Source organism: Trichomycterus rosablanca, chromosome 17, assembly GCF_030014385.1.
Source record: "Trichomycterus rosablanca isolate fTriRos1 chromosome 17, fTriRos1.hap1, whole genome shotgun sequence".
NCBI lineage: Eukaryota > Metazoa > Chordata > Actinopteri > Siluriformes > Trichomycteridae > Trichomycterus > Trichomycterus rosablanca.
Genome location: NC_086004.1, coordinates 11,805,942 through 11,818,111, shown reverse-complemented (window position 1 = coordinate 11,818,111; position 12,170 = coordinate 11,805,942). Strand labels below are relative to the sequence as shown.

Below are 12,170 nucleotides of genomic sequence, written 5' to 3'. Positions count from 1 at the left end.
ATGCTAGCTTACTACTGGCCAGTCTGGTGTCTACGCAGACATGATCAGACATGATCAGACATGATTGTCTATGTCTAGGCTGAACAGCCAAGCTGTGGAGAGGTGCACTCGTCAGTGTGCTCTCAGTGCCAATCTATAGTCTTGGTAAACATAAGGAGGGTTGTGTCCAGAAGGACATCTGGTGTAAACTATGCCAAATTAGATATGCAGACCAGAATGATCACCTGTGGTGACCCCTAAATATACAGGAACAGCCAATCACAATAGAAAGTATTATACTAGGGCGCTCAGATGGCACAATGGTAAACTATGCTAGCTTACTACTGGCCAGTCTGGTGTCTACGCAGACATGATCAGACATGATTGTCTATGTCTAGGCCGAACAGCCAAGCTGTGGAGAGGTGCACTCGTCAGTGCGCTCTCAGTGCTGGTTCCAAGCCTTGGTAAACATAAGGAGGGTTGTGTCAAGAAGAACATCTGGTGTAAAACTATGCCAAATTAGATATGCAGACTCGAATGATCACCTGTGGTGACCCCTAATTATACAAAAACAGCCAATCACACTAGTAATTATTATTATTATTATTATTATGCACCCATATTGTAGCGAATACTAGGGCGCTCAGATGGCACAGTGGTAAAATATGCTTTCTTACTACTGGCCAGTCTGGTGTCTACGCAGACATGATCAGACATGATTGTCTATGTCTAGGCCGAACAGCCTATCTTTGGAGAGATGCATTTGTCAGTGCGCTCTCAGTGCTGGTCCATAGTCTTGGTAAACATAAAGAGGGTTGTGTCAAGAACTAGGTATGCAGAACAGAATGATCACCTGTGGTGACCCGTAATCATACAGGGACAGCCAAATAATACTCTTTAAAAGCTTTTTACTGAGCACAAAAAGAGGGACAGGTTGAATTTTTATGAGTTCAGACTGGCATATTTTGAGTGAGCTGAATTCCACAACATGTGGATCTCTTTACATCATTTAGTGTTATTACAGATGTTTTCATACAAGTGACCAGTATATATATTTTTAAAGTATTTTTCATCACTACACTTACTAAATCTAAATATAAATAAATGGTAAATTAAAGATACACTGAGCGCATTGTGATGCGCTCCTTATGATCTGCTCTGCGACCTTAAATTCCCCCTGTGCAACCACTCTTCTTACTTGCACCTGCGGGCTACTGCCTCTAGCCATTACGGATAATGCCGCCAAACTAGCAAAAGCATTGCTGCTGCCAGTGCTGGGTTCGCTGATTGCCGCAGGCTCATTCTACACACCTGTTTGCCTTGTTGTGCTCCATCAATTTCCCCATTGTTTTCAATAAAGCACCACTGGACTGACGTGTGAGGATGAACGTTGTGTAATTACTAACATGATGTTAGTAGGAGTCATACATACACGTGCGATTGTTTCAACAGATCAGGAGCAGGTTCTCTTTTACTTATGTCAATATTTAATCTCTCTTGTAAATGGTAATTTTGATCTAATCCGTCCAAGGTTTTAAGTCTGACGTAATTTATTATTTACATACACCGATCAGGCATAACATTGTGACCACCTATACAATATTGTGTTGGTCCCCCTTTTGATGCCCCATACACAACAAACTGCGATGCACTGTATATTCTGACACCTTTCTATCAGAACCAGCTTTAACTTCTTCAGCAATGAGATTTGGCCGCCCATGACCCTGTCGCCGGTTTACCACTGTTCCTTTCTTGGGCCACTTTTGATAGATACTGACCACTGCAGACCGGGAACACCCCACAAGAGCTGCAGTTTTGGAGATGCTCTGACCCAGTCGTTTAGTCATCACAATTTGACTCGCTCAAATCCTTACGTCTGCCCATTTTTCCTTTGAGGATTAAATATTCACTTGCTGCCTAATAAATCCCACCCACTAACAGGTGTCGTGATGAAGAGATAATCAGTGTTATTCACTTCACCTTTCACTGGTCATAATGTTATGCCTTGTCGGTGTATTATTTCGAATCGTGTGAACGGCAAGTGGAATGTGAATTATAAGGAACTGCAATCGTTTACCTTGCTTAGTTTTGTATCAGCAGTGAATATTTGTATTGTTTTTGCATTATTAACCTTTAAAAACATTTCCAGGAATACGTAACACTGCAGTTCAGATTAGTATGTGTACTTTGCTAGAATAAAATTTCTGTGTTGACCTCTGAAACGGTCACATGTTGCAGCATAGCAGATCCGAAGAGGAGAATGTGCAATGTCTGTAGTCACGGACCGTGAAATGAGCCTTTCCCCGTGCAATATGCAATTTGCTGTGAAATTCAAACTTTAAGTGTCTCATGTTTAGTGGTTAATTTGCACTATTAGATGGTCCTAGAAATCCTACAGCAATTAAGTTAGCAATCGCTAGGTCGAAATGTCCAAGATGTCGAAGTGTAAAGCAGCTGAAAACACGACTCGGGTAACTGAGTTTGGAAGACTCCCAACCAATTCTGTGGACACAGATGGGGGGTGTCAAAACACGGACGAGTATTTAATCTTTCAGACCACCACCACTTGCACCGTTGCTGAATGTTCTTGGTTTACAGTCAACCATTAAGGTAAGATGTGCTGTGTATTGTAGCTTCCATTAATTCTATTAGTCAATGTATGAGTGTTAATTAATGACTGCAGTGAAATGTGGCACTATTAAGGACATGTTGTGAATTTACTAGGACCCTAGTTATACAGGGTGGGCCATTTATATGGATACACCTAAATAAAATGGGAATGGTTGGTGATATTAACTTCCTGTTTGTGGCACATTAGTATATGGGAGGGGGGAAACTTTTCAAGATGGGTGGTGACCATGGTGGCCATTTTGAAGTCGGCCATTTTGGATCCAACTTTAGAAGAGGGTCATGTGACACATCAAACTTATTGAGAATTTCACAAGAAAAACAATGGTGTGCTTTATTCTTTCATGAGTTATTTGCAAGTTTCTGACCACTTATAAAATGTGTTCAAAGTGCTGCCCATTGTGTTGGATTGTCAATGCAACCCTCTTCTCCCACTCTTCACACACTAATAGCAACACCGCAGAAGAAATGCTAGCACAGGCTTCCAGTATCCATAGTTTCAGGTGCTGCACATCTCGTATCTTCACAGCATAGACAATTGCCTTCAGATGACCCCAAAGATAAAAGTCTAAGGGGGTCAGATCGGGAGACCTTGGGGGCCATTCAACTGGCCCACGACGACCAATCCACTTTCCAGGAAACTGTTCATCTAGGAATGCTCGGACCTGACACCCATAATGTGGTGGTGCACCATCTTGCTGGAAAAACTCAGGGAACGTGCCAGCTTCAGTGCATAAAGAGGGAAACACATCATCATGTAGCAATTTCAAATATCCAGTGGCCTTGAGGTTTCCATTGATGAAGAATGGCCCCACTATCTTTGTACCCCATATACCAAACCATACCATCAATTTTTGTGTTCCAACAGTCTTGGAGGGATCTATCCAATGTGGGTTAGTGTCAGACCAATAGCGGTGGTTTTGTTTGTTAACTTCACCATTCACATAAAAGTTTGCCTCATCACTGAACAAAATGTTCTGTGTAAACTGAGGGTCCTGTTCCAATTTTTGTTTTGCCCATTCTGCAAATTCAGTGCGCCGATCTGGGTCATCCTCGTTGAGATGCTGCAGCAGCTGGAGTTTGTAAGGGTGCCATTTGTAAGTAGCTAATATCCGCCGAAGGGATGTTCGACTGATGCCACTCTCCAGTGACATGCGGCGAGTGCTACGCTGTGGGCTCTTGCTGAATGAAGCTAGGACAGCCACTGATGTTTCTTTATTAGTGACAGTTTTCATGCGTCCACATTTTGGCAAATCCAACACTGAACCAGTTTCACGAAACTTGGCAAGCAGTTTGCTAACTGTAGCATGGGAGATGGGTGGTCTCGTAGGGTGTCTTGCATTGAAATCTGCTGCAATGACCCGGGTACTGCGTTCACCAGACATCAACACAATTTCTATCCGCTCCTCACGTGTTAACCTCTGCGACATGTCAATGGCTGTAAACAAAGAGAAGCTTGTAAATAACTCATGAAAGAATAAAGTTACGTTAAAACCAATTGTTTTTCTTGTGAAATTCTCAATAAGTTTGATGTGTCACATGACCCTCTTCCCATTGAAAAAACTAAAGATGGATCCAAAATGGCCGACTTCAAAATGGCCGCCATGGTCACCACCCATCTTGAAAAGTTTCCCCCCTCCCATATACTAATGTGCCCCAAACAGGAAGTTAATATCACCAACCATTCCCATTTTATTTAGGTGTATCCATATAAATGGCCCACCCTGTATATTACAAAACAGACTATACAGGACATAGCAACATGCTTGGCATAAGTGTCATTTACGTTTGTGCATTCCTGCCTTGAGCTCTGTGTTTCCGTATGGCAACACCATGACCCTGACGGACCCAGGATAGATGAGTCGATTTGTTTAGTGAGTGGACGACTGATGGATAGTATTTATATAACTATATGACTGTATGACTGAAAATTGTACATGAAAATGTACAAATGTACAATGTACATGACTGCTTCTTGCTCCTCTTCTGCTGTCCAGTAATGTTCATTTCCCTGACTTGACCCTTTAAACAATGTTTAACTTACTTACAAGAGCGATGTTTAATGATACAGAGCCAAAGCAACAGAAACTGTCACTGTACTATAATCACTGCATTCAAATCATGGTTCAGTGTTCAGACCTACATATAGCAGGTAGTTCATATACCAAGTGTTGTGCTCTAGAGTATTTGCCCTCTACAGCTAACTGACCCCTTTGACAATGCGAATCATGCTCAAAGCTGTTTTCATGATCGTCCTCTATCATGAAAAGAAACACGACTCCGGACATAATGAGCAACTAAGCTGCAAATGAAATACTGCCATGTACAAAAAAATAAATAAAGTGGGAAAAAATAAGAATGGACAAAAATCAGGTGTGCAAGTTATTCCAAACCAGGGTGGTTTTATATAACCAAGGCATGAGCATGAAAGACGCCGGCAGATTGATGCAGCGAGTGACGCGGTCCGTGAGAGGCCACATGGCAGAAGTGCATGAGCATGCTGCTGTGCAGAGGCAAAGAAAACGAAAAGTGAAAGGGGGGTAGGGGCGTGTAAAGAGCGTGGCTCAAGTATACCTTCATATAAGCCCTGCATGTCCTTTCTCGCTTTTGGAGCTTTTTGATTAGAAAGAAGACAAAAAGAGATCAGAGGAAGAAAGAATTAGAAGATATTGGCAAGACGGGTAACATGTAACCTATTCACATGGGTCTAAGCATCACACTCCAGCTGATTTGAATTTCTTTCATGTGTATAGGCACGTCAACATTCCAAATCGATATATCGCAGAACATTGTGTCAAAAGTACAAAGCGAAGAAGAGGTGAATATGACAGGTATAACCAGGGGGCATGCCTATGGCTGGGCAGATATACAGCACTAGCTTGGTTGGTCAAACAATGTAAAAAATGATTATTTAATATTTTCCCACAGGACGTTTTCTAACGGTACGTTTCAGGCCTTATGGCTTATGTTCTAGCTGCTGGGCACCTCAGATGGTATTGGAATACAGTACTTATCAGATCTATGGCAGTGCACATCCAGCCTGAACAACCAGATGGAAACCAGATGGAGATTTGGCATTTGTCATAATAGAGTGACCATACTATGTTTGGTAGTGGAGCCAAATTACTTACTATTTTAATGCATTTGAATATTTCTAGACTCAAGACTCAATCTAGCAGGACCAGACTGAGCATTACCAGCCTGTACCATTACCATTGCAGATTTCCTTGTCTTGCTTATTTTGATCTACAACCCCAAATCAGAAAAAGGGTACTGACACAGCCCCGTACCATGACAGACCCTGGCTTTTGGATTTGCTGCTGATAACAGTCTGGATGGTCCTTTTCGTCTTTGGTCCATTTTTTCCAAAACAGACCTGGAATGCTGATTCATCTGACCACAATACACGTTTCCACTGTGTGATGCTCCATCCTAGATGCCTCCGAGCGCAGAGAAGTCGACGCCGCTTCTGGACATGGTTAACATAAGGCTTCTTTATTGCACGGTAAAGTTTTAAGTGGCATTTGTGCATGTAACTCTGTATTGTAGTGCTCGACAAAGGTGCACAACCCATGTGGTTATATCAGCTATTGTTGAGTGGCGGTTCTTGATGCAGTGCCGTCTGAGGGATCGAAGATCACGGGCGTTCAGCTTAAGCTTGGCACACTTGGCCTTTACGCACTGAAATTCCTCCCGATTCCTTGAATTGTTTAATGATATTATGCACTGTAGAGGGAGAAATATGCAAATCCCTTCCAATCTTCCAATCATACTGTCCCAACTTTTTTTCTGATTTGGGGTTGTATATTTCATAGGTTATTGCTATCCAAATCCAAGGTAAAAATCAATTCAAACTGGAGAATTTAATACACAGGCACTAATGCACTAGGTGTTAAATAAAATGACAAACAAATGTGTGTAATATGTAACATTCGGTTCAGAACTAATTCCTTATGATTAAAATTCATTTATTTAGACAGATAAACAATATGTTCATCAATGTGTGTTAGGTGACTGCATAACAAACAATGGATGTTAAACATTTAAATGTGATGTGTAACTTTGCATATGTTAATATTGGGTGCTTGGGTGGGGCATCGTTGACATACGATAGCTCACTACTGCCGAGATCTGAGGTTTTGGGGGGGGGTTCCAACAGGCACCGACTGCACCAAAATAGTTATGCAGATCAGAATGATCCTCTGTGACGACCCCCACATACGGGCGCATGTGTACGAGGGTTGTTCAAAAAGTTTCCGCACTTTTTAAACTCTATTTATTAAGAATGTCAAAAACAAATGACATCACTTTTTACACAATCACCTTCCGATGCATTTTCTCAGTGTCGTACCAACTTTTAATGCCATCAGCAAAAAATATTTGGTTGAGTGCGTAACCACTGATGCACTGCTGCTTTTACATCATCATCACATGAAAATCTTCTTCCCTTAAAGCTTCTTTGAGTGTCCAAAAAGGTGTCGCTAAATCCAGACTATAAGCGCTCTCTCTCAGTCTCTCAGACACGACCGATTACTGCTCCTCCCACCCTCACCGTTTCCAACCAAAATATAAAAGTGCGGAAACTTTTGAAGATCCCTCGTACAACATCACAAGATGCAGTACTACTGTAGCAATGCGATCTGATCCGGTGTCTCAACGAATGAATCTTTCTTGTCCCTGATGACTCTCGAGTAGAGTGTTTTTTTGCACGTAAAGGTCAGCTCGGCAGTGAAATCTGTCCAGACAGGGCTCTGATATTGAACAGATTAAAAAAGCTGCTATGAACAACCTGAGACTTTTTGACGTGGTAAATCGGAATCGAGCGCCGCGGTGTGAATGTTTCCATTAATCAGCGCTCCACTTAATCTGCGTCACGTGGTTCCATTAGCATTTCTAAAGAGCTGAATCGCATGACATTTGCGACTCAGGTCGGCTTGTTCTTCAGGCTTAATGCAGAAAATGTGTCCATCAAGTAAAGATTGTATGCTCAGTAAGTAAACCCCACTGCAATTAAATAGGGACAATGCTAACCAGTCTCTCAGGTTTCTGTACCAACCCTAGAGCTGGGAACAATGAACAGGGCCATTCCACCAAATGGGTGCCATTCGCGTGAAGTAACGGGATGAAATTAAACGTCATTTTTGTATCTTTGTTCCACACTGAATCTACTAACAGACATACTCAACGACTCAGAATGTGTACTGAAATATAGCAGCATATAGTTCATGTTAAAATCATTTATACATAAACCGCCAGCCATGACATTAAAACCACCTCCTTGTTTCTACACTCACTGTCCATTTTACCATATAGAAGCACTTTCTAGTTCTACAATTACTGACTGTAGTCCATCTGTTTCTCTGCATGCTTTATTACCCCCCTTTCGTGCTGTTCTTTAATGGTCAGCACTCTCCCAGGACCACTACAGAGTGGGTATTATTTGGGTGTTTGATCATTCTCTTCTCAGCACTGCAGTGACTCTGACATGGTGGTGGTGTGTTAGTGTGTGTTGTGCTGGTATGAGTGGATAAGCAGCACAGCAATGCTGATGGAGTTTTTAAACACATCACTGTCCCTGCTGGACTGAGAATAGTCCACCAACCAAAAACATCCTGTGACGTGACCACTGATGAAGGTCTAGAAGATGACCGACTCAAACAGCAGCAATAGATGAGCGATCGTCTCTGACTTTATCTCCAAGGTGGACCAACTAGGTAGGAGTGTCTAATAGAGTGGACGGTGAGTGGACACGGTATTTAAAAACTCCAGCAGCGCTGCTGTGTCTGATCCACTCATACCAGCACAACACACACTAACACACCACCACCATGTCAGTGTCACTGCAGTGCTGAGAATGATCCACCACCTAAATAATACCTGCTCTGTGGTGGTCCTGACCATTGAAGAACAGGGTGAAAACAGGCTAAAAAAGTATGTAGAGAAACCGATGGACTACAGTCAGTAATTGTAGAACTACAAAGTGCTTCTATATAAAATGGACAGTGAGTGTAGAAACAAAAAGTTGGTTTTAATGTTATGCCTCATAACAGAACAGAAATGGCACCGATTTGACAGAATGGCTTGATAACACATCCTTATCCCTGGCAACATCTGTAACCTAAAACGAAGCCTGACATTGGTCCAGCTGCTGAATCAGCTCAACACACGTAAATCCTAATATGCAGAAAACATAGCACAGAATGCAAAGGAATCTTCTCATACCTTGTTAAAGCTCCGCCCGGTTGAATCCTTTTCGCTGGGCCTGAGCTCCTGCAGTTGCGCGTCGAGGATGTCCACCAGCTGTTCCATGAGCCTCATGGTTGAGCTGATGTCACCGGGGAAGATGGGCCCTTTAGTGTGCTTGGCGAGCTCGTTGGCCAGGTTAGCCGCGTTCTCCCCGCTCCGGATCTGAAAGATTGTGCAAATTAGCCGCGCAGCAGGAGGCGAGAAATATCATTCTGCATCTGCGGGCCTCTCGTCCCTAATTATGACATCTTCATGCTGTGAGGAAATATGCTCCGGTAACAGCACCCACGAGCCATTGCTTAGTAATTAAAAACTGATAACACATCCTGTGCACATTAGACAAGGGTTTTTTTGTGAGGGAGGGGGGAAAAAGTTAATTTTGCTGGCGTGTTAAGTGTGGGCAGTACATTGTGTCTAATGGCAGCCCATTCAAACTTTAGCTTACAGAGCACATTAGCCCTTTAAGAGCACTCATTCGGAGGAGCGTTTCTTTCTTTCTTTTTTAGATCGAGCAACGGGGCGCCCTATTGGGTAGCTTGGGGGTACGTTTCTTAATCTCAGCCAATGATGGTACAAAGCGAGTGCCTCAAACATTGGCACTTGGGACTGTTTTATATTCATGATGGTAAGTTCGGCTAACTGTCTGAGCTATTAAGGACATTTGTATGTCTGGTGTAGTGGAGCCAGGCTGATACAAACCTTCTGGGCCACTTGATTGACCCAGTGGGAGGTGCAGTTGCTTAGATCGGGGCCTTTTGGGTGCCAGGCCCCGGTGGAGAGGACACACAGGTAGGAGGCAGTGCCTGAACAAAAAATATATATATATATATTTAGTCTCGATATATGAAGTGTAATTTTAAGTAAGTTTGTAGTGCAGATGCACTAAATGTACCTCAATCACCTTGCTTAACACAACACTACACAGTTAACACTAGTAAAACATGGACTTCGCGCTGGACCTAATATTTATTATCATTTATTATTATCTCCATCTGTACTTTACATAAAACTTTCTACATCACACATATCTGCATAATTATATACCTATTAAGACCATACGTATAGTTACCTATTTTTACTTTTTATTATTATTACTATCCTACATACCTAGTATTCCTATGTCTGCTTATTATTATTATTGTTATACATAAATAGTATGCATATTCCTATGCTTATTATTATTGTTATGATTATTATTATTATCATACATACTTAGTATTCCTTTTCATATGCTTATAATAATAATAATAATAATTATTATTATACATACCTAGTATTCCAATTCATATGCTTATTATTATTATTATTATTATTATTATTATTATCATAATTATCATACATACTTAGTATTCCTATTCATATGCTTATTATTATTATTATTATTATTATTATTATTATTATACATACTTAGTATTCCTATTCATATGCTCATTATTATTATTATTATTATTATTATCATACATACTTAGTATTCCTATTCATATGCTTATTATTATTATTATTATTATTATCATACATACTTAGTATTCCTATTCATATGCTTATTATTATTATTATTATTATCATACATACTTAGTATTCCTATTCATATGCTTATTATTATTATTATTATTATTATCATACATACTTAGTATTCCTATTCATATGCTTATTATTATTATTATTATTATTATTATTATTATTATTATTATTATCATACATACTTAGTATTCCTATTCATATGCTTATTATTATTATTATTATCATACATACTTAGCATTCCTATTCATATGCTTATTATTATTATTATTATCATACATACTTAGTATTCCTATTCATATGCTTATTATTATTATTATTATTATTATACATACCTAGTATTCCTATGCTTATTATTATTATTATTATACATACTTAGTATTCCTATTCATATGCTTATTATTAATATTATACATACCTAGTATTCCTATGCTTATTATTATTATTATTATTATTATCATTAATATTATACATACCTAGTATTCCTATTCCTATGCTTATTATCATCATTATTATTATCATTATTATTATTATTATTATTATACATAGCTAATATTCCTATGCTTATTATTATCATTATTATTATACATACCTAGTATTCATATTTCTATGCTTATTATTAATATTATTATTATTATTATCATACATAGTATTTCCATTCCTATGCTTATTATTATCTCTATTATTATTATTATTATTATTATTATTATTATTATTATCATGCATACTTAGTATTCCTATTCCTATGCTTATTATCTCTATTATTATTATTACTTTTATTATTACTTTTATTATTAGTATAATTATTATTATTACTATTATTATTATTATCATTATTATTATGTATTTATTACTATGTATATAGACCTAATAACATATATGTAAATAGCTAAAGTTATAATTATTATACTAACCATAGATATGTAAGTTTTGCACTTGTAACTGTACTAAGCAATGACAAAGTTGAATCTACCTACCTATCTATCTAAATGATTCCTAACAGCTATAACATACACAGCACTTTTTGTTCTGTTTATAATGGTCCCAAATGCATCATTATTAGGATCTCATGGGGCACACCGTGGTGCTTTTGCATTTTAAGCCTGTTGCTTGTTGCAGCTCTAGAAATAAACATGTCTCATATAGAACAGTACAAGGGATGAAACAATAAACACACCCACCCCTGGTCCCTTTGGGGCATGGCCGCTCCACAAGCATGCCCCTCTGGGTCTGAGGCCATACGATGTCCCTGCGCTCCACGCTCTCACAGAAGCGCTTGGGCAGAGGTAAAGATTCCAGCGACGGAGGCGTGGTGGTTCGGGATGGTGCCGCCGGGGGTTTGGGGGGCTTGTTGCCGATCCTGGTTCCTGTCGTGTTTATGGTCGTCGTCAGGCCTCGGTGCTGCGCCGTCGTCGTCGTCATCGTAGCGGTTGTCGTTCGGGATGGCACTGGAACTACGACGGCGCTATCTGAGATAGGCGGTGCTAAAATGAGAGTAAGGTAAATTTAGCTCATGATGACCTCTTTTTTTACCCTTAGGGGTAATATGAGTGCTCCTGCCAGTAAACTGTTTTGATTTCAAATCAGGTTCTGGAAGGAGAACAATATTGAGACTCGCTCATGTCTTTTTTATGACCTGGATATTATTCTAAGTACACTGCAGAAGCGGTAATGATGGAAAAACGACACGTGCCGGCTATTCTCAAGCTTGCTCAATTAGAATACTACATTTGCATCCTATCAGGAAGGCAAAACAAGTCAATAATGATGGGGCCCGGATTGCCAAACTTCAAAGAGAG

The 12,170-nt window shown here is 39.9% G+C and overlaps 1 protein-coding gene across 3 annotated transcripts in view; it reads right to left on the bottom strand.

Moving 5' to 3' along the window:
* The window catches only part of adgrl2a (adhesion G protein-coupled receptor L2a), a 158,781-nt gene that overhangs the window by 37,325 nt on the left and 109,286 nt on the right, over nucleotides 1–12,170 (bottom strand). For all 3 annotated transcript variants that reach the window (XM_063013317.1, XM_063013318.1, XM_063013319.1), the window contains exons 6-8: nucleotides 11,553–11,855; nucleotides 9,553–9,656; nucleotides 8,830–9,015 (exon numbers count right to left, since the gene is read on the bottom strand). In XM_063013317.1, the coding sequence (XP_062869387.1) occupies nucleotides 8,830–9,015; nucleotides 9,553–9,656; nucleotides 11,553–11,855 (593 nt within the window). The remainder of the gene's footprint in view (nucleotides 1–8,829; nucleotides 9,016–9,552; nucleotides 9,657–11,552; nucleotides 11,856–12,170) is intronic.